Source organism: Hoplias malabaricus, chromosome X1, assembly GCF_029633855.1.
Source record: "Hoplias malabaricus isolate fHopMal1 chromosome X1, fHopMal1.hap1, whole genome shotgun sequence".
Lineage (NCBI taxonomy): Eukaryota > Metazoa > Chordata > Actinopteri > Characiformes > Erythrinidae > Hoplias > Hoplias malabaricus.
In genome coordinates this window covers 9,300,481-9,324,690 of record NC_089818.1, presented here as the reverse complement: position 1 = coordinate 9,324,690, position 24,210 = coordinate 9,300,481, and the positions used below count along the sequence as shown (strand labels likewise).

The 24,210-nt window shown below is 44.4% G+C and overlaps 1 protein-coding gene across 2 annotated transcripts in view; it reads right to left on the bottom strand.

Moving 5' to 3' along the window:
- bbs9 (Bardet-Biedl syndrome 9) overlaps positions 1-24,210 on the bottom strand; it is a 155,454-nt gene that overhangs the window by 40,135 nt on the left and 91,109 nt on the right. For both annotated transcript variants that reach the window (XM_066652114.1, XM_066652116.1), the window contains exon 22: positions 21,721-21,846. In XM_066652114.1, coding sequence (XP_066508211.1) covers positions 21,721-21,846 — 126 coding nt within the window. The remainder of the gene's footprint in view (positions 1-21,720; positions 21,847-24,210) is intronic.

The following is a 24,210-nucleotide window of genomic DNA, read 5'->3' as shown; positions in this document are numbered from 1 at the left end:
CGCACTTTACCACTGCATGTTACCTACTCAACTCGGCTCGGCTCAACTCTTCTGCCTTTTTATTTCTCCATTAGGCAACTGTGGTACCTGGTTCCAAGATATTAGAGTAGCCTGGGGTAGGGGGTGGGGGTTATGCTACTGGTAAAACTACCAGGGTCCAGGGAAATGCGAGTAGAACTGAGTAGAGTCTAGTAGTGTATGTCAACACAGAGAAGTTTGGGTGATTGCAGCCACATATAAGCAGGAGGTGTTTAATTCTCACACATTACTCTGTAAGAGGAATCCCAAGATTCACACACACACACACACATATATACCCTCTTTACGCGAGACTAAAGGATTTGCTCTTTTAATATGTGTCTCTAAGGGGGAGCGGAGGCAGGGGAGAGCGGCTGTAGCCGAGGCCTGCAGAGAGCTGGCTCGGAAAGTGGGAAAAGCCTTCATACTCCACCCTGGCCCAACGTTACTGCTGGCAACACAGAGAGAACCCAAATAAATCAGCTCCTTCCCCCAGAGACCACCGGAGGAACACTTTAACCCTTAACAGTACAGAATTATCTCTCATAGACATGAGGTACCTTTATTTCTTTTTTTAATATGCTCACTATTGTCCACAATGGTGTTATAGGAAACTTTTACAAACTCCAGCAGCCACTGCTGTGCCTGATCAACTTATACCAGCACAACACACACTAACACACCATCACCACGACAGTGTCAAGGTATGCAGAGCAACAGAGGGATTACAGTCTGTAATAGAGTGCTCCTGTATGGTCAGTGATGCTGATTAAATAGACAATGTATCAAGACCTTGGTAGTATTTTAACACAGCGCTTGTACTTTTATTTAAACATAATTTCTGAGCACATTTAATATATTTTAGTGCTTTAATAGGCTCCAGACATGATCCTCCTTCACCAAAGCTAGGCCCCAGTGACTCATCTGTACTTTTAATATAAAATAAATACAAATAAACGAAAGCCCATAAAAAGCAGAGGTTGTGTCAGTGGTTGCTGTGTGCAGAACTATTACTGGGCATAAATTTTCCGCTGGTCAACACTTGGTGTTTGTACTGGACTTGAGTTGGGGTTTTGGTGAAGCTCTGTGGTTTGAGATATTAAGCCCAGGCTGGACTTAACGGTAGACAGCTCTCCTTCTGGCTGGAGCTGAAGGAGCAGAGCTTTACTCAAGCGCTAAGACAAACAGAAAAGAGTGATGTTAAAAGATATCACTATCACACGTGCAAAGTGCTCTTCATCCATTTGCTGAGAGAAGGAGACCGGCCGGAGAGGAAAAGAAGAAGTGGAGGGAAAAAGTAAGATGTCTTTTCAACACTTTGAGATGTCAGAATTAATTTGCTGCAACGTGTTTCTGTTTTTCGAGCTTAATACACACTCACAGGAAATCATCGGAAAGTACACTTTGACAATATCACATTTTCATGACACATTCTGATACTGACTTTTCACTAAAAGTAAAAGTCTTGGGGCGGCACGGTGGCGCAGCAGGTTAGTGTCGCGGTCACACATCTCCAGGGGCCTGGAGGTTGTGGGTTCGATTCCCGCTCCGGGTGACTGTCTGTGAGGAGTGAGGTGTGTTCTCCCTGTGTCTGCGTGGGTTTCCTCCGGGTGACTGTCTGTGAGGAGTGAGGTGTGTTCTCCCTGTGTCTGTGTGGGTTCCCTCCGGGTGACTGTCTGTGAGGAGTGAGGTGTGTTCTCCCTGTGTCTGCGTGGGTTTCCTCCGGGTGACTGTCTGTGAGGAGTGTGGTGTGTTCTCCCTGTGTCTGCGTGGGTTCCCTCCGAGTGACTGTCTGTGAGGAGTGAGGTGTGTTCTCCCTGTGTCTGCGTGGGTTTCCTCCGGGTGACTGTCTGTGAGGAGTGTGGTGTGTTCTCCCTGTGTCTGCGTGGGATTCCTCCGGGTGACTGTCTGTGAGGAGTGTGGTGTGTTCTCTCTGTGTCTGTGTGGGTTTCCTCCGGGTGCTCTGGTTTCCTCCCACAGTCCAAAAACACACGTTGGTAGGTGGATTGGCGACTCAAAAGTGTCCGTAGGTGTGAGTGTGTGAGTGAGTGTGTTGCCCTGTGAAGGACTGGCGCCCAATGATTCCAGGTAGGCTCTAGACCCACCGCGACCCTGAACTGGATAAGCTAGGGTTACAGATAATGAATGAATGAATGAGTAAAAGTCTTTGGCATTCAAACTTCACCCTTAGCAGTAACTGAAAATGGATGACTATTTGTCCATTACAGATATCACTGCAGTTCTGTCTATAGGCAACAGATGGAGATGCATCAGTTAAGGGCAGCAATTCTCAGCCGTTTTTTTTTTTTTTTTATCACCCTTTAAAATTATGCACAATTTGAAATAACTACAATAGAAGATGTATTAAAAAATGCATTCGCTGCATCTGTCTAACACACACACACACACAGCCATAGTTTCTGAAGCATTCTTCCTTGAAATGGAGAACGTGACCACAATGACAATGCAAACCCACCGTCCCGCTCTGCTGATGGAAAATACTGACTAAATCTATCATTGAGAATTATTAGATGCTGAGGGATGAGGTAAGAACATTAGACTTTTCTCTAAATATTATGAGTTTATTCTCAAAATATTCTCTTTATTTCTTAAAATATTATTACTTTATTCTATAAATATTCTCATTTTATTCTCTGCTGTGTCCGTGTTTAATCTCACAACCGTCGTAGCTGCATTTTAATGATTTTTTAAATATCGTTTTATGTAAACAACCTTTGAAAAGCCAGGTGGCACTCGTTTGAGAAAGGCTGTCTAGAGAACGCAGTGACACTGCTCCACTGCCCAATGCTGGGAGGTTTTAAACCCCTCTAGCCCATGTTTGACATTGAGCAAGGTGCCCTTAGGCTCATGTGCAGTTGCTCCAGAGCATCCCATTTCATTTCATGCTACTGAGACGATGGCGATGAGTACAGCCTTCAAGTAGCTGAATCCATTCAATAAAGCATGTGTCTACTGAAGTTTGAAGTACAGTGAACTTGCTTCCAGGCCTGTAGTGTAGTTCTGTTTTCTAAATACGTGTCCCTCCCGTTCTCAGATTAACACTTGTTGAAATGTTGTTACCATTCCGAAGTCCTTCCAAATGTGCTTGGCATAAACTTTGGTTTGTCTGAAACGAGAGCTGAACTGGGATCTGTGTTGAAGCCATGGTTTGGAGCTCAAAGCCTGGGGGAAGCTGTTGAAAGTGTAACGATGTTTGTTTATTGTTTTTGTAAATCAGGACAAAGTTTTACAGAAAAAATCCCTCATTTCAGAGTTTGGGAAAAGCACTGAAAACACATGGATAAAGACGGAAAGAAAACGGGGTCTAAAATAAAGAGATGCTGAGTAAGAGTGTGAACAAGAAGCAATAGTGGAAAAAAAATGGAAAGAACAAAAAGAAGAAAGAAAAAACACCAATGAGTACAAATGAAAAACTGCTGAGACCTCACTCGGGTAATAAATTTTACACGGTCCATTGCAGTCCGAGATTTTACGTTCTCCTCCGCTATAAAAAGCAATCAGTTTGGTTTAAATCACTCCTATCCAAACTGTCAAGGAACACAAATACAGACCAATGCTCTTCAACAGATGAACTCTGGAAAAAAGAAACAAAGGAAAAGTGTGGATAAAAAAGCCTAAGCGCTCTAAGTGCATTTTATGGTTCTTTCAGAAAAATAATACAGCAGAAAAAATCATAGAATCATAACAAAATATTTTCATTCGCTTGGGGCCCTCAATTCTTCCACGACTAAAGTTCCAACTGAAAATCACTGTAAACCTCTCATTTAATGCAGTGTGTCACTTCACACAGAGTATTTTAATCCATTCAGCCAGAGATTTATATTAGATTCAGATGAGTGATGGCACACAGAGCGAGCCCTCCTCTAGACGGCCACTGTTAGCATTATTAAGACAGACCTTATTGCATTAATGTATTTTATGAAGTAGCTGTGAGCAGCTGGCTATTCCTCAACTTTTTTTTTTTTTTTGCTGGATAAGCGGTTACAGATAATGAATGAATGAATTAATAAATAAATAAATTCATTTAGCCCTAGTAATGAGATCAGTTAAGATCACATACAAATGAGAACTGAACCTCAAACTGATTTTAAAAAGTATTTTGAAACTATGCCCTAATCACCATAGGGCAATGTTTTGGGTTAGCTTCATTTCGTTTTGAAAACATTCGTTTTCATTCTGAAAACATAATAAAAAATAGTCCCATAGTGCACTACATTAAGTAGTTTACAAACAAGGTGCCCTAGAGGATAATGCATATCCATAATACATTACAGTTTTTGGTAAAAACCCACATGATATTTAGAGCTTTTCCACCAACATGGAGCAGGCACCGTTCCAGTTCACGAACCTAATTTTAATCCATTTGATGCATTTCCACCTAAAAAAATAGGTTCCAGAACCCAAAATATTAGTTTGCAGTGGGAATAGTAGATTTTTCAGCCTGAACGGTGATGACATCTGTGGCCGTATCTAGTTTTACAGGAGCAAGAGCAATGGCGACATCCACAGAGAGCATACAGTGGTCTGTACCACTGAGGAAACTCAGCCTTTATTATCTATTTGGTGTATAGTCTGTGACAACAGCACAAATGCTCACAGGTAGTCTATATGCTCCAGCATCTTCTCATTTCTGTTTGCTGCCACTGTGCAACACCGTCTGTTGATGACATATTCCATGACGTATCCTCAGTTCTCCCGGTGTCCATGTGGGTTTCCTCCGGATGACTGTCTGTGAGGACTGTGGTGTGTTCTCCCTGTGTCTGCATGGGTTTCCTCCGGGTGACTGTCTGTGAGGAGTGTGGTGTGTTCTCTCTGTGTCTGTGTGGGTTTCCTCCGGGTGACTGTCTGTGAGGAGTGTGGTGTGTTCTCCCTGTGTCTGCGTAGGTTTCCTCCAGGTGCTCTGGGTTCCTCCCACAATACAAAAACACATATTGGTAGGTGGAATGGGGACTCAAACGTATCCTTAGGTCTGAGTGCGTGAGTGAATTCACGCCCAGTGATTCCTGGTACGCTCCAGACCCACGGTGACCCTGAACTGGATAAGTGGTTACAGACAATGAATGAATGAATAATAGTGCACTATATAGTGAGCAATGTAGGGAATCGTGAGTAAGGAGCCAGTGATAATTATGAGATTGTTTTTCTTTTTATGACTTACAAAATATCTGCATTCTTCAAAGAGGCAGAAACAGGCTTTCAATGTTTTTATTATTATTTTTAAGCATCACAAGTTTACTAGAATTTAAAAGTTAATGTAACACTACATATATGTCATTAAACATATGTAAAAATGTGGTTATGTTTAAAGAGTACTGTAATGCAAGTGAAACCTGCAGCACAGCAACAATAATGACTCTGTACATGTAGATTTTTAAAGGTTATGAGTATAAACGGTACAGCTTTTCAAAGTCACTATTTCAATAAATAACATTACACCCTTCATACAAGGGAAATAATCCCAGCCAGGAGTGGATGAAGAGGGACAGTAAGGGTGTGATGTAGAGGTTTCTGTTTGAGAAGGCAGGCTGGACTGGGAATCCGTGTTGATCTTAGAAGCACTGGTTTGCCAAGTTAAACTGAATCCTGACATAGCTATGCAGGATACGGCACACTGGCTGGCCACAAGTGCGGCCGGCGTCTATGCCACATTACTTTCTTAATCTTATTAATCCTTATTCAAGGAATATTTTCTTTCTAATCTATAAATGAGTGAGAAGGACATTGCTTTTGTAGGTGAAACGAGAGGACTGAGTATCAAAGTGTTGGCAGGCAAAAGGGTTAATAAACGGCAGCCTTCAGTTTACGTAACCTATATAAACATAAAAAAGAGCGTTCACTGCACCACTCTGTTTTGCGCCTGAGGAAACTTCAGCAGATGTTTCACAGTTTATAACTTTTGGGGAAGAAGGATTTGAAACTCGTTTATATCGTACGAGGGAATCGACTCGGATTTGATTATGTGGCTCCCTGAGGAAGTTAAGAGGATGATAGAAGCTTCCACGAGAAAAGCTACAGGAGTATCCGTGTGGAAAGAGCAGAGGAGAGGAAAAAACAAGTGCACTACCCCGGCAGGAAGGTCCTATGTGGCCAGAAGCTTTGACCGGCCAAAGAGGGTCAGTATAGATGTTCATACACACATGTCCTCGATACCACTAGACACACAATCTCGCCTGGTTACTCAGCCAGCGCTTATCAGATGTGAAATATGTGTGGCGGAGGGGGAAGCGTGGGTAACCTCCGGCTGACCCCACACAGCCTCTGGGAACTGCAGACCTCCGCAACCGCCTGGCCCAGACACACCAGCCCACAGGAGGATTACTCAGACGATCCAGGACCAGACGGGAGGATACTGTAAGGGAAATCCATGACCTGGCAGCAGGACGAAGGGGGGAAAAAATGCTTCTGCAGTTTGTGGACAAACATTTGACAAATGAGACCAAGCCAACCAACCCCACTCGCTGCTGTGTTTGGGGGTAGACATCAGATGTGTCTCAAAGTAAAGGTAGGTGAGACCTTGCTAGAACTGCTGTACAAAGGCTCCTTAATACTGCTCTCACAAGCGGACTCTGGATGCACAGGACCCTGATCAAGATGAAACGGTTGCAGAAGGTGAATAAAAGGATGAATTAATTTCATAACATTTTTTTTTACTTGACCTTTATACTCACATGGGTTTCCACTATTCCTTTGACGTGAAAGATACACCAGTGGCATCAATTTCCCAGAAAGAAAAGGTGCATTTTACAGGTGAAGAGGAAGTAGAAGCAGCCAAACATATTCTCTGTTTTGGACATGGTTACTGTCCAGAGTACAGAGTTGCTTTACGATGTTAAGAGAATACCACAATTCCATAGCTTTCAGAAGACAAACACACCTTTTAAGCACTGTATAGTCTCACATCACCAGACTGTCCTGGGAGACTCTCTAGGGGGAGTCTGGTACATCATCGGGAAAAGGAATTTCACACGCAAAAGGACCAATCACAAGTCAGCTATTTTGGCATGACATAAGAAGCCTTTCACATCGGCTCAGTAGTGGAACCAATGCAAAATGATACGTGCAAGTGCATATACATGAAGGTAGAGAGGAAATCAGAATGCAACTGGCAGAATCCTGACAGTGAGGCTGTATAACACAGTCATCCAGAGAGCCAGGACATTCCTATGGGATTGGAGGGTAGTGTACTAAGCTACTGATATCCATTCATTCATTATCTGTAACCCTTATCCAGTTCTGGGTCGCGGTGGGTCGCAGAGCCTACCTGGAGTCATTGGGCGCAAGGCGGGAATACACTCTGGAGGGGGCGCCAGTCCTTCACAGGGCAACACACACACACACACCAATCGCCAATCCACCTTACCAACGTGTGTTTTTGGACCGTGGGAGGAAACTGGAGCATCCGGAGGAAACCCACACAGACACAGGGAGAACACACCACACTCCTCACAGACAGTCACCCAGAGAAAACCCAAGCAGACACAGGGAAAACACACCACACTCCTCACAGACAGTCACCTGGAGGAAACCCACGCGGACACAGGGAGAACACACCAACTCCTTACAGACAGTCACCCGGAGCAAGAATCGAACCCACAACCTCCAGGTCCCTGGAGCTGTGTGACTGCGCCACCGTGCCGCCCTACTGATATCCAGTAAGGTACTATTACGATATAGTGATATCAGCTGATCAGATGAAAGTTCACATAATTCTCATCTCTGATTTTTCAAAATCTTTTACTGGAGAGAAAGGATAATGAGCAAAAGGATGGGAAAGTGGACAGAAAAATGCTCAGCAGACATTCAATGAGAGCTTGAGTCATCTTGAAATGACAAGGTCCATCAAAAAGCTGTGTACACCTTACAGGAGTACAGCACACAGTAGAGAAGGCAGAGGAAAAAACGTATACATGTAGTACACAGTTTGCGTCATGTCTCTTACTTTGTATAATGGTCATGGTTTTCGAGTGGAGGGAATGCAAAACAGGAACTCGTTCAGGAACCGTGCAGTTGTTGTTTGGATAGTTCCGGATCCCTGCTGGAAACCTGCTGAAACAGCCATTTCAATCTTAAGACGTCACAGAATCAGCGGCTGCTTTCTATCCTCTACCGAGAGATGTTCTGGATCCTCCATAAACAGTCTTTAAGGGTGCTTTCGCAGACAGGGTGACGTCTCATCTCTAATTAGACATGTGTGGGTGACTGAAGTAGCTGGGGTGAATTAGCCTAGCGCTCTGAGGCATTCTAATCAGGGATTCCTCGTCTTGTGTGGAAAGCCCACATGGTGCCAGAGCTCCTGTGGAAGAACCGTAATACCCACGAGGCACATCACCCCTCTAACTGAGGAGGCTTCCACCACATGGAGAAAAAAAAAGAGCGATAAACATGGACGAGAGGTAAACTGGGCTATTTATAAAGGCACACACCAGAAACAGGGCTTCCACTTAGACTGACACACCCTGTCAGAGGAAACACGTACACATGCATGCATACACACACACACACACAATAATAATATGGCCCATGAAAAATATAATTTGCCAAAGTAGGAAACCAATTTTAATTTATTTTATGTTCAATAAGTGATTTGTCTTAAATATTCATGATTAGATATAAAATAATTAAAAATGAAGGAAGGAAATTAAGGGGAGGGGGATGTGGATGGATATTTCATAAAGAAAAAAGACCTCTAATGAGGCATGGACAGATGTAACTCGATTAATTCCACTCTGCCTAATCAATGAAAGGTGGTTTCTGATTTTGCAGAGTACATATGCAATAATATGTCCCATATGTATTTTAAATATCAATTTACTTGTATGTAATAGGAGTTTTCAAAACCTAAATCTTAACCTAAACCTCAGGAACCAAAAAGAAATGGCTTTGCTCTTTCATTTTTACAGAAATGAAACACGAACCATGTTATTGGTCCGGACATTGGAGGTTAGTCATGTTAGTCGGGCCTTTTTTGTCCTGGAAATATATGAAAACAACCACACAAACACAGACGTATACAGATAGATGGCAAGTGCTACGAGAGGGGTTCGGAGCTTCCAAGAATTTTTTTTTCCCGATAATTCCAAGAAGCAACCTCATTGCCTTGCACAAATAACTCCATCAGCATCAGGCAGACATAAATCTGTACGGAGTTCCAGCCACCACAGCCACAGGCAGACGTGCCAGAGCTCTGCCTGGAAGCAGTGATGGCAGGTGGGGGTTTCCCCAATTGGAAGCCTGGAAAAATGTCAGTTATCTCCCTGGGAATGAATGTACATATATGGGTTAAGAGAGCCCTGGAACTGTAGGATAACTCAGGAAAGCACTGAACAGAACGGCACTGGCATCAATCTCCATTTTTATTGTGTGGGCAGCTACGGTGAGGTGCATGTGTTTAAGGTTTCCAAGAGATTCCATGTTCGAATCTCAAAGGTGCCAAAGTCGGGAGCCCACGGGTGTACAATCGGCCTCACCCCGTGTGTGAGAAGGATATTAATAATTATGAAAGAACACTAGAACTAAAGAATAACTCAGGCAGGCTCAAAGAAAACCACACTAGCATCTAGCTGCTATTTGTGGGATTTGTAGGGGTTACAAAGAGGTGCAGGGGTCTACGGTTTCACACTATCGGCAAGAGATTCCCAGTTCGAATTATAGTGATGCCACAGCCACCCAAGTTCGGAAGTGCAAGAGTGCATAATTAGCCCTTCTCTCTGTGGAGAGGGATTTCCCCCCCCCCCCCCCCATTTATACAGGATTTTTCTCACTCTGAATCCGAAAAAAAGAGCCGGATGTGTTGAGAGAAACTGTAAGATATCGTTTCGGAACTAAGGGGGGGTTTAGCATTCCAAAGACTGATGTGGGGCATTGCACTGAAAGATCTGCCATGCATTACTGTGAGCTTAGCTTTAGGAAACGCTGTTATATCAGGATTGGTAGACTCCAGAGTTCAAGAGGAGGTTTAAGGATATAAGAGTTCAGGATGGCCTTGCCATGGTCCTTCTGCCTTTTTCTTTCAGTGCAGTGCTGGATAATCACAGGCATCTGTTCAAGTTCTGCAGCTAGTGTTCTCCTCCAGGCATGTTTAGTTGTACAAAGATGAACGGAAGTTCAGAGCATGCAGACCTGGATGCAAAACATGGATCTCTGTGAGCAAACTGTCAAACACAGCATGTATTTTTTCTCTTTTGTTTCTCTCACTCACTCACTCACACAGAGAGAGAGAGAGAGAGAGAGAGAGAGAGAGAGAGAGAGAGGGATAGAGAGAGACAGAGAGAGAGAGAGAGAGAGTGAAAGAGAGAGCGAGAGAGAGAGAGAGAAAGAGAGAGAGAGAAAGAGACGTGCTGACCCGTACGTCAGAGCCTACCATTTTACCGAGGTCAACAGGAATAATCAGGAAGTGGGATTAGTGAACAAAAGACAATAGATCTGATAATATGGGCTGAGTGGGTTTGGTTTCTCTAAACGTAGAGGCCTCCAGCCTGGTCTACTCTTATCAAAACTGACCACCTCATTGCCCAATGCAGTTTGTGAGTAAAACAAGCTGTGAATTTTTGTGTATTTGTTTGTTTCAGTGTGAGTGACTTCATGCTGGGATCAGATTTAGTGTTATCCAGTACATTTCCAGTGTCGGAACCGAATTTGAGCATCAGGGGTGAGTAACGGTCCTGTAGCGTGACATAATCAAAGATCAGCAAAGTGGCGTCTGGATGACCCCATGATGAAAAGTCTAGTATGGTCTGACATTTCCTACGGCATGTTCCTTGACGATGACCAATAGGAGAACAGAACGCTGTCTGGCGCTCATATGAAAACACAAAGAAGATAAAGACGAAGGCTGCTGCTGCAGCTTTCAGAACGAATATGAGGAAATGCTCTTGACATTACCTCAAGTTCTTTTTGGAACACAAAACAGTTAGCAACACACATCGCTTCTGTAGCCGTGATTGACGGTTTCTTGACTCGCCTCCCCGAAAAACTCGGAACTCACGCAATGACGTGAACAAAGAATGGTCCGTGTCAAACGTGTAGTGGTGCCAGTCTCGATCCAGGTACTAGAGGGTACACCATGTCACTGAACATCTGTCACTGTTGTGGTACCCTCAAAGGCACATAGGGTGTATCTTTAATTAGGGAACATAACTGTACCTTATTCTACATTAATTAAAGATTTTAAAAATACGTTGATTTCATACACTTCATTTCATCTCCAGGACTTATATGATGTGCTTTTTATTTTCACAGTCTTATACTGAAAGATTACGACCATTCCTCTCTCCTTCTGGAGAAGAGAATATAAATGTACCTTAAGGAAACCAACTATAATTTAAAACCAATGTTCCATCCATCCATTATCTGTAACCCTTATCCAGTTCAGAGTCGCGGTGGGTCCAGAGCCTACCTGGAATCATTGGGCGCAAGGCGGGAATACACCCTGGAGGGGGCGCCAGTCCTTCACAGTGCAACAGAGACACACACACACACACACACATTCACTCACACACACACACCTACGGACACTTTTGAGTCACCAATCCACCTACCAACGTGTGTTTTTGGACTGTGGGAGGAAACCGGAGCACCTGGAGGAAACCCACGCAGACACAGGGAGAACACACCACACTCCTCACAGACAGTCACCCGGAGGAAACCCACACAGACACAGAGAGAACACACCACACTCCTCACAGACAGTTACCTGGAGGAAACCTACGCAGACACAGGGAGAACACACCACACTCCTCACAGACAGTCACCGGAGGAAACCCACACAGACACAGAGAGAACACACCACACTCCTTACAGGCAGTTACTTGTAGGAAACCTACGCAGACACAGGGAGAACACACCACACTCCTCACAGACAGTTACCTGGAGGAAACCTACGCAGACACAGGGAGAACACACCACACTCCTCACAGACAGTCACCCGGAGGAAACCCACACAGACACAGAGAGAACACACCACACTCCTCACAGACAGTTACCTGGAGGAAACCTACGCAGACACAGGGAGAACACACCACACTCCTCACAGACAGTCACCTGGAGGAAACCTACGCAGACACAGGGAGAACACACCACACTCCTCACAGACAGTCATCCGGAGGAAACCCACACAGACACAGAGAGAACACACCACACTCCTCACAGACAGTTACCTGGAGGAAACCTACGCAGACACAGGGAGAACACACCACACTCCTCACAGACAGTCACCCGGAGGAAACCCACACAGACACAGAGAGAACACACCACACTCCTCACAGACAGTTACCTGGAGGAAACCTACGCAGACACAGGGAGTACACACCACACTCCTCACAGACAGTCACCTGGAGGAAACCTATGCAGACACAGAGAGAACACACCACACTCCTCACAGAGCTCCATGTCACACGTGTTGATGGCAGCCTGCCACCAGAGCTCCGGACGCTTTCCTGGCAACGTTCCTCCAGCTCTGGACGCGTGTCACTCCCCAACACAGAGAGCGAGGCTTTAACGGCCTGACAGAGACAGATATAATTAATTAATGCAATTAAAAACATCTGTCGACAGCCCTGCCATCAACACCCTTTTCGCGCTGCGGTTTTACTGAAGGGGATGGGGAGTGGGGGGGGGGGTGAGTTGTGGGGGTGGGGGCTACCTGGAAATGTATCTAATTTCCATCCCTCAATATTTTGAATGGAACGAGTCCCAGCTTTTACAAGGTAACGAAGGGGACTAATCACGTCTGTACACAAGAACAGATATGTTTCTGTCCGACTCCAGTAGGAAAAACAGAGGAAGGGGAATGAGAGAGGGAGAGGGGAAAAGAGGAGTGAATAAGGGAGAGAAATAAAGTGTGGGAGTGAAGGCAAAGGGAGGAGAGAAAAAGTAAGAAAGAAAGTGAGGGGAAGACAAAAAAGAGAATGAGAAAAGGGAGAGGGGAAGGTCACTGGAGTGTGAGAGAAAGAACGAGAGAGAGAGAGAGAGAGAGAGAGAGAGAGAGAGATACAGAAAAAGAATCAATTTATTTGGGTTAATCACAGTCAATTTTATCAATCGCAAAAATCCTCTCAAATGTGTGCTTCAATTCATGGCTGATCTTTGACATTTGGCAGTTGCTGAACACAATGCGGCATACAGTAAAACCCTCACACCGTACATCTGGAACCCCCTAGTGCTCACACACACACACACAACCATAAGCCATAGCCGTGGGCCAAATCCCCCACATCTCCATACGCACCCACTGCCTCCGCGACCCAGAACAGCTGTGAAGAAACTCACACACACCATAGGGACCCCACTGACCCCCCACACTCTGAAGCCCATGTTCAATCTTATAGCAACCGACAGCGCACAACTCGCTCCCCTCAGCTGCTGACCTCAATACTGACCCCTATTCACACAACAGCCAGCCGAGCAAACTCTCAACACTGACCAGATACAGGAGAGAGAGAGAGAGAGAGAGAGAGAGAGAGATCCCACCATCAGTATCTGACCTCACATATGTTCTCTTCTCAAAAGGATTAAAGCCTCCCCAGCAGAGGCTACTGTAGCAAAGGTGACAAATCCACTATTGAATTCAGGTGATATGACGGATGAGCAGGTGTTTTGGCTAAAAAAAGTGTACACACCCATTTCAGGACCGTTCAATTTTATTTGTCTGACTGAGTATTACTATTATAATACTATTAATGTTGACCATGCAATGTGTGAGACACAACAAGCAGTGTGCAAGAAAGAGACATACACAAACACACACACACACAGAGAGAGAGAGAGAGAGAAAGCCAGAGAGAGAGAAAGCCAGAGAGAGAGCGAGCGAGAGAGCGAAAGAGCGAGAGAGAGAGAGAGAGAGAGCGAGAGAGAGAGAGAGAAAGCCAGAGAGAGAGCGAGGGCGAGAGAGAGCAAGAGCAAGAGAGAGAGCGAGGGCGAGAGAGAGAGCGAGAGAGAGAGCGAGAAAGAGAGAAAGAAAGCCAGAGAGAGAGAGAGAGAGAGAGAGAGAGTTTTTGTTAAAACATACAGAGAGAATGAGAGTGAGGGAGAGTGTTGAGAAAAACTTAGAGATCAAAAGATAAATGAAAGAGAAATGGAGGACAAATAAAGGAGAAGAAAAGGGACAGTAAGAGAGTGAGAGACATATATGGAAACATATAAACACAAAAAATGCATATATAGATGTATATATACAAAGAGAGAGAGAGAGAGAGAGAGGAAGAGAGGTAGTATGGAGGATGGAGAGCACATGTGTTAGTCATTGAAAGGGTGGATGGAGGGTGCAGTGGGGTTCACAGAGCTCTTAACGGCCGAGCTCTGGAAAAGTATATTTTACAATTCATTGCTTCCTTCTCACAAAATTAAAGGTCTCTTGTTAAAAGCAAAACTTGTCAAACGAAAGCAGCTTTTATTACTGAGCAAACTCTCGGACGCTGTCTAGGGCCCACTTCCCAATCAGCTTGTTTTGTTTTAGTAAAGGATACGGCTTGCTTCAGGCCGGCAAGAGTGTATGTGTGTGTGTGTGTGTGTGTGTGTGTGTGTGCGCGTGTGTGTGTGGACTCCGGTCAGTGTTTCTTGGTGCATTAATCAGGTCCTGTTCCACTGAAAATAATACAAGTGGAAGTGCAGTAAGTACCGGTGTGCCGTTCCTGATGAGTGACCATTAAACTGCTCCACATTCAGACACTTCTCAGGATGGAGGAGAGAGAGAGAGAGAGAGAGAATCTGATCTACAACACAAAGCCTGCAGTCACACTGAGAACAACAGTCAGAAAGGCATAGACAGCAAAAAAAGGAGAGAGAGAGAGAGAGATAAAGTAGAATAACAAAACAGAGAGGAGAGAGAGAGAGAGAGAGAGAAAGTAGAATAACAAAATAGAGAGAAGGGAGAAGAAGGGTTTAAAAATGAACATAAAAATAAAATATGAATTAAGGAAATTCAAACAAAGACCAAAATATAACAAAAGGGAATAAAGGGTAGTAAAGTGAAATGACCAAAAGACAATGGAAAAGAAAAGAAAGACATAAAAAGAGTAAGAAATATAGTCAAAGTGCAGAAGAAAAGGGGACTAGAAACGAGGGTAATGAAAGAGATAATGACAGAAGAATAAAGGAGAGAAAGAGGGGAAATTGAGAGAGGAGAAAGAAAAGAGACGATGAAAGAGAGGAAGAGAGAGAGAAGTCTGTACATATGTGTGTGTCGTGGTGTGTTTGTGTGAGGGGGAGGACTCTGATAGTCATCATAAGCTCCCACTGCCTTCTGGGGAACTGACGCTCTCGGTTAATGAGATTTTAATGGGGCCTGTGGACAGAGCGGGACGGCCGCACCGATCTTTTCTGATATCACAGGGCAAAAAACATTAGGCTCCGTTCCAACAGGAACATACGGAGCCTGTCCTGGGACCTCAGCAGACTGTCCACATCTCTGACACCAGCTCAATCACCGCAAGCATCAGGCCCCTCCATCTGATACAACATTCCAGAAACATGACAGAAACATTACAGCAATATGGTAAACATACAGCAAATCAGGCCTTAATCATCGGAGGGGGGGGGAACACATCGACAGTGATCCACAGCCTGGACAGTCAGGGACCGGTCATATAGACCCTACAAGGCAGCAAGCGTCATCAGCTAAGGTCAGGTTAGACTTAATGGAGTATAGGCTACAGCATTCCACTTCGTTACACTCTTAGACTCTCATCTTCATTCATCTGGGTCGCAGTGGGTCCAGAGGCTACCAGTCTTCCTGGTTTACATCCAGTGATTCAGGGTTCATACTCACACACTTTCACACCATGTTGAGCTCTATATATTTTTTAATCCACTGCGATTAGAATCAAAAACACCATTCCAACACATCCCAGAGCTACTGAATTGTGCTGAATGAAAAGCATTGACCAATAGGACGGGATGTTCCAGAGCAGCTATAGGCCAGTGTGCCACCGCCAATAACCTGTCTCTACTGAGAACAGCATGCTTTGGAAATCACACCAACAGCAGCAGTAACATGTTGTTTACTCATCCTGTATTCGTATGTTGTTGTTGTTGTTTGGAGAGTTTGGTAAAGTTTATTCCTTCCTTGTTGCAGCGTCCAGCTCTTGCTGGATTCTTTCATCTGCCACCGATCCGTCGTGAGTCAGATAAAAACAAATGTGGTCTCTGATGTAGCTGGAGATTTTACCCATGGCGAGTTTGTGCTGGATGTCTGCATTTCGTGACTGATATGTATTTGTGGACAATTTCACGTACTCAACCAGTCTCACACTCACACACACACCTGTGGCAATTTTCACACACACACCCAGTCCCTCACACACACACACCTGTGGACAGTTTAGTAATGACGTCTAAATGCAGTCCTTTGAACGCCACAATTAAAACACGGGCTAACTGCGGCTGAAAGCCTTACCCTCGTTCAGTCACCTGGTTCTTTTCTTCTTATCATTTTAATATAAAGTCAAGAGCGCCTGGGATTGCTCTGCATTTTTATTCCAGCCATAGGGCACGGAAGAATGTTACCTGTTTTATATCATGTATAACATGTGTGGAAACATCAGCCCTCATGTATTCTGTATGTTACCAGTGGTTAAGGTTAACTTCACATTCAAATCTAGGCTTAGACTCCAGAGTCACAACAGCACAATGCATTGCATTTACAGACCTTCAGCTGTGAGTCTGGTTTGTGACTCTCTTCTTGCTGTTTTGCACATTTGATTTCTAACGATAAGACCCCCACCCCACCCCTCAGCAGTCCTTTAGCCATTAAGTGACTTAGCATACATGTGTGTAAAATACGAGCCTACGAAACCAGAGTGACTGGTGGAGTTTGAAAGTGTTTGGCTGCGTTGTCTCCCTGTGAGGAGCTCCATGTACCTGCTAACTCCGACTCCCACCCCCCAAGCTATGACAGCACGGCCATAAAACACAAGCCTCGGGTAGACACTTCCCCTCCTGGCGTTAGCCTCTCTGTCTAGCATCTGTTTTGCTGTAAGCTCTCTTTCACTTCCCTATCACTCCCCGGAGAACCCTGCAGACGATTAACAACCGGAGCAGATGACACTGATTTCGGTGATAGCCACATAAGCTTCATGTGAAGTGCTGTGGTGCTGAAAATATCCATAGCCCCACTGGAGGTTCTGATCCTGCATGCTGCCAAAAAAAGCTGTGCAGCACAAACACAGCGCAGGTCTGAAGGAATATCTGAGCTCCATGTTGAGCTCTGTAACTTTATTGACTGTGATTAGGATCAAAAACATCAATCCAACACATCCCAGAGGTACTGACTTGTGCTGAATGAAAAGCATTGACCAACAGAATGGGATGTTCCAGAGCAGCTGTAGGCCACTGTGCCACCGCCCAAAAACCTGTCTCTAACGAGAACAGCGTGCTTTGGAAATCATGACAACAGCGGCAGTAGCGTTTTGGTTACTCATCGTGTATTGGAATGTTGTAGTTGTTGTTTGGGCTCTGTCATTAAGTTCAGACAGATCAGTAGAGTTCTTCCCTCCTTGTTGCAGCTTCCAGATCTCGCTGGATTCTTTTGTCGTCCACTGATCCAAGGAGTGTTTGAACCTCTTCAAAAGACCACAGCGTAACTTTACAAGCTGCAGTTGTGAGTCAGATAAAAACAAATGTGATCTCTGCTGCAACTGGAGATTTTACAGATGGCGAGATTGTGCTGGACATCTGCATTTCGTGACTGACAAGTAATTCTGGCCAATCAGTGCTTTCCAAGTTTTACAGGTCACAGTTTAATCCCTATTCGGTTCAATTGGAACCATGAGAGAGCAGTTACTAAAACGTACACGGTTCCAAGGACCAGGACCAGTCAAGTACAGTATTGTAGGTACCATGCAGTGGAAATCCAGGCATTTTTAAAATCTCTAAGCTACAGTAGCCACCATGATTTAATCCGTGAATTTAAAGCCGTGGTCTTCTGAAGAGGTTCAAATGCTGGATCAGTGGCTGACGAAAGACCAGGACACTCCCTGTGGAAATGGAAAACCAACCATGGACCAGGGACCAAACAGAGAGTAGAGCCAAGAAGTGTAGGTACCATGAATACCGAAACTACCTATGAATACCCATGTCATGACGGACATAGCATAAGAAAATAAGTGGACAGGTCCTCAGGGCGTCACCCCAATTCATGTGAGTGCCTTTAATCGTAGGTGGGCTAATGTGTGTGTGTGTGTGTGTATGGTTGGGAGGTGGGATGGAAATAGAAAGAAAAAAAAAAAAAAAAAGAGACACTCTCCCTTTCATGTCTGTTTCATCTTACTTTCATGTGTTCTGCCCAAGGAGTGCAACAGCTCACATCCAAAGCCACTGTTTGAAGCCTTTCAACTCCATTAGAGATGCTTCCTGCCCGTCCTGCACCCTGTTAGGAGCCTGCTTCTCCCTCATTATCTTTTTGTCAGCAAGGAGGAGAAAGCTCAGTGTAGGAGTGTTGTGGAGGGAAACCTGTGAAATTCTTTATAAATCGTTCCCTCTGTGATGGGTGGAGGTGGGCTATTGAAGGGCGAGTCTAGACAGATACCTGGCTCTTCTACAAAGCCGTAAAAACCACGCCGGCCTCGTCTGAAGATCCGCATTACAAACAAGACTAATTAGGGATTAATTGCTTCCGTTTTTCTTTCTTTTGCCTCTGTGTTCCTGGATGCAAGAGGAGCCCATTTCATGTGTCTCAGCTTCCCTCCTTTTTTTTTTTTTTTTAATGGGAAGTACTGGGGTGGGGGGTCTTTGTTTATTTGGCACAGCTGAGATCCAAAGAAGGAAGAGAAGCAAAAGCAGTTCAGACCGTCTGCACGGAGTTTCATGAGACGTCCGCATCCAGGAGAGCTGTAAATCTGATACCTTCAATGCAGTAAATAATATACATTCATAACAATTAGTTAACCACTAATCACTCAAATACCATGTTGGATTCTGGCATCACACATAACTTTAAGAAACTTCTGAAACTGTTTCCATGCGACACAGAAACACTGTGAAAATAAATACCCTCCGTGTGCCTTGTGTTTTTCCGTCTTCAGAAAGAAATGCTCTTATAATTTCTTTAAGCTTTCATACATTAAACATTCACTTTTACACATATTTTGAGCGGATTTATGGAAAGCAATTTGTGAACTTGTTTAAACAAGTCACTTGGTAGTACATCAATACCAGTACAGGGGGAAAATCTGGACACGGATATTCAAAAGGGTTCCAAAGCAATGAATTAAACCTATGCTCACTCGGATCAAAAAGGAATACTTGTTCTAAATCCTCATACAAAACCCATTTAAATAAATGACAGGGGAATAAGCCCATTATGAACCTACTTTCTGCTGGGTGGCCTAAGGTTTAAAAGAGCCCCGCTCTCATCAGTGAAGGGTCAGCACCACCGAAGGCCCTTAGTGGGGTTTAAAAGAGTGGAATGAAACTGGACATCCGAACATTCCCAATACACTGCTGTTCGGGTCTTCCGAAAAATTCCACGGAGGTCTTTCATCTTCTGATACTGGATATGCTGCTGATAAATTTCTAGTATGTGACAGTCTGAAACCCAATCTTCCGTTAAGTGGACCCATTTGGACCCATGTTGGATTTTTACACCATCCTGGTAGAGGGATTTATTTATCTTGCGATTTTGCTTTTACCTTTTGAGAAAAATGAAGCCTGCATGTCTGAGGAACACATAATCGAATTTAAAATTGGGCCCCGTTCTCTTTGTGAGTGCTCCCTGGTTCATATTAAAGCGATGCACGATTGCATCACCCCTCGCGATCTGTGTGGCATAGCCTCTAATTGGCCTCGCTGAGGGAAGTGCACTTGTTTTGGATGTTTGTTTTTCTTTTTATTGTGTTTTCGTTGGTTTAATTGGATTCTCTTGGAGGCCGACGGTTTGTAAACACACATGCGGGTGTCATTTAAACTGCTAAAAGTTGAGGCACTGCTCGAGTGTGTGTGTGTGTTTGTGCTTGGGGTCTTAATGATCCAATACCGCCCAACCTCCTTTACCTCATGAGTGCGGTGCTGCTCGTTAGCCGCGACGCCTGGGTGGATTGACTACATTAAGGCATGTGCATCGAGCCTGTTCAAACGTGTACGCTCACACACACACGCACACACACATATGTGTTTTCCACATTTCCAAACTTTGCAGAACTTGTGGGCAACCACATTTGTCAATCTTTGAAAATACAGAACTCTTTGAAGTTCCCAACTTTAAAGAAAGCTCTGACTGAATCTCAAATCAGAACCTATTTACTGATACCATCTACTGATGTTAAACTTCATGAGAGATGTTGCTCAGACCAGAAATACCAGGGTTAAAACTTATTTTATGACACCAGTTTCATTTCTATATTCATGTATGAAATCTACCTAGCTTTAAAATTTGCTACGCTTTAACTGAAGCCATTTTGAAAAAGTATAACCTGTTTACAAACGATACAACAATTTACACAGCGTGTAAACAAGCTTCCTCGCTTCCTGCAGTGGAGCAGTACTTTGTAGAGTGATATGTTGTGGTTTAACTTGGAAAACTCTCTTCCGATGATGTATTTTAAAGTAAACCACTAACGTAGAAGTGATATCAGTTTGTAAAATGTAATTCTGGTGTTTCGAGAAGGGTGTTAGATGGCTGTCTTATTTCTTTGGATGAACGGTCATTTTTAATTATTAATAATACTTTTAATAATGATCACCCTGGAGTTATTTGAATCTGAATCTGATTCTACTTTGGTTGCATTGATTCACTAATAAGATACAGAGTCGACAGGACTGAATGACACTACAAGGATTGCAGATGTTTGGTTTGAACTTACCGTTTCACACACTTCACACCTTGGTTACCACCGAATTTTCAAGTGCACATGGATTTTCACATGGATTAAAGTTACTCCACCTCAACAGAGAAAGCTGTTCTCCGTAATCATATGAGGAGATAATGGCTGCTGGCATTGTTCGATTTTGTCAAGCTGAAACTCTGAAACCTGGTCTGAGTTGAATCGGCTTTGTGAGTCAGACCCCGGGTCAATGGGAAGCAAATGTACAGATGCGGGATAAGATGAGCTTTCCCAGGATCGTATAGTCTCTGTTTGGAAGGTTTGTACTACTAGGAAAACTACACCTCACTGAACACATGCTACATATGGAGCCACCTAAACACATGGAAACACTCTGCTGTTATAGATGATGTGGAATGAATAAGAACAAGCAAAAACATGATAAACAAAAACAACAACCCAAAAAAAAAAAAAAAAGGAAAATGTATTTCATCTGAGGACGTTTTTTTAATCCTCTTCTCTATCCCTGAGGAAAATGCTTTCTCGCCCTATTATTTCTCTCGCAGGCTCTCCCTCTTCATACACACACACACACACACACACACACACACACACACACACACACACACACACACACACCCTCCCTCCTCGACCTCTGCTCAGATACTAGGCACACAGCTTTAATTCATTTGATTAAAAAAACTATTTGGAGCACCGCAGCAAAATCGCGGCTTTGATAATGGCCGGAAAAATTGCAATTCGCCCGCTATTATGCCCAATCAGGCCAGGGGGGAGGAGAGTAGAACCAGATGGACCAGTAAAGAATGCCTGAACACACAGAGGGCAACAGAGTACCCCAGAACTGCTGAGGAATGAACCACAGAGAAACGCAGAAAAACCTCCAGAAAAGACTCCAGCTGCGTCTTACCAGTCTTGCTCTTCGCTTTCTTGGACGGCTGCTTCTTCTTGATGAACTTGGCAGTGGCCTCCTGCTGCAAGGCCGGGTCCTCCTCCTCCTGCTCAGCAATGGGCTCCGGGATGGGCTCACAGCCGGCTGTGGAAAGAATACGAAGCACTGTGAGCACACTGCAGCAGTAAAGAAATGGCATAAACGTGTGTAATCCTTTGCTGCAGTAGTCTGGGAAGGCTGTAACATGGCTGTGAGGATTTGGTGGAGTTTAGGTGTTTGCGAGGTCAGGTATACCTTGCTGCTCCACAGCCCAAAACCGAGGGACATTATACCCCTGGGCATGGTGAGCTTGGGCTAATGTGCAGCTGCTTCATTGCATCCTAAGAAGGGAAATTGTGTGAATCTGTAGTATTTCTCTAAACACAGTGTTCCATACATTGGACACGCCTTTGCCACTGAATGAACCTACACTTCAGTTTTCACTTGGGGATCAGACCAAGGTCAGATCCTGCTCATAGCCCCCACTTCACACATGCTTTCATAAACACACACACACACACACACACACACACACACTTATCTAAACCCTGCTGTCCCAACAGCAGGTCCCTAGACTGCGTCTGCTTGTCTCCATCGGGGGGATTTGAGGATCAGCCAGCACTGGGGCCCTTGGGCTGGTGGGCTTATGAATCAGACCCCTTGTGCTGCCCCCTCTGTCTCTGAGTCCCATGAGTTGATTTCATTTTCCACACACCTCCACGCTACATCCTCGCTGAAGCGGCGTGTTGAATTTCCTCCGGGCCGATTAGGATAATCCAGCTCTAATATTTATCCGTTCAACAAAGCCAATCGAGGCCAATTGCCAGGGATGGCCAGCTTTAGCTTTGGTCAACAGTCGCTTTTTTTTTCCTTTTTTCCAGCACAGTCATTTGAAACAGGATACACAGCCATCATAACCCTGGTGTTTTCATAAGCTTATAATCTGAGGGGCTAGCTGTGTGGAATGAGGTCAGGATCAACGTCTACCTGGACTGTATCAACACCATGAGGAAACTAGCCCCGCAGCTATGATAACATAGCTCTAGCAGCCGCCATTGTTATCCATCACCGGCTGAAAGGTGGTAGGGTTAAGGCTTGGAAGAGCTAGGGGAAGGTGTTGTTGACCACCAGGGCAGAGTGAAAAATCCTGGTCCAGACTGAGAAACCCATAGCAGGTTTTCTGCACATCTAAGGTGTATTCTAACCTCAAAAGCAAGTGTGAGATTTACGCACCAAGCCGGACTGCTCACAACAAATTGAACCTGATGTGGTCAAAGACGTCAATTGTTCTTCTTTTATCAGTATCGCAAATAACAATATTGTGATACTCATTTACAAAGAATATATTGGGCTAACCACTCATACGTACAGGCCACCAACAAACACCAACTGGCTTCAAAAGAGAACTTTGCAGTTCTACAATTACAGACTGTAATCAATCTGTTTCTCTGCATACTTCTTTATCCCCATTTCACCATCCTTTTCAATGGTCCAGGACCCCTACAGGACTGCCACACAACGGGTAATATGTGGGTGTCTTTACATCTAGAAGGTGGACCAATGAGGTAGGAGTGTCTAACAGAGTGAACAGTGAGTGGACAAAGAGTTTAAAAACTCCAGCAGCACTGCTGTGTCTGATCCACTTGTTTCAGTGCAACAACCACCACCATGTCAGTGTCCCTGCAGTGCAGAGAGTGATCCATTCGTATACACACACACACACACACACACACACACACACTGAGAAACACATATTTCCCCAACTATCAGAGATCCTACATGCACCTTCTGTTAAAAAAGTTGGAGACAAATTCATATTTTATACAAACTGAGTGATATAAACTGGGAATAAATTCCACTCTGTCTTTTACCTGTGATCAAACGGCATCTCTGAATCTAATACTGGACCACAAAGGACACAGACTTCTCTGATGTCAGGCTGAAGAAAAGGATACAGCTGAGTGCGTTCCAAGATGGAGAATGAATGATTTCATGCTGGGGGGACAATATATTCATTAAGGTGTTTCTGGATGACATTCAGTCTAGACTCATCGACTGGGTTCTTCAAAGTGTGAGCTCGTATAAATTTGTGAGAATTTGCATCCTGTGGATGGCTGTGAAGATATATGATCATAGGGAGTGTTACATAAACAGCACTAATGAAAACATGGATGAGGTTTTTCTTGAAAACAGGGAGGTGGGGAGAGAGAGAGAGAGAGAGAGAGAGAGAGAGAGAGGGCTGGATAGAGTGACAGAGAGAGATTGTGAAAGAATGTATGAATGAGAAAAGGGAGAAGGGGAGAGAGTGAGTCAGTGAACGAGAGAGAGACAAAGTGCATGATAGAGTCCCTCTGATGTGGTGGTGGTGGTGGGTTAGTGTGTGATGTACTGGTAAGAGTGGATCAGACAAAGCAGTGCTGCTGGTGTTTTTAAACCCATCAGTGTCACGGCAGTGCTGAGAATGATCCA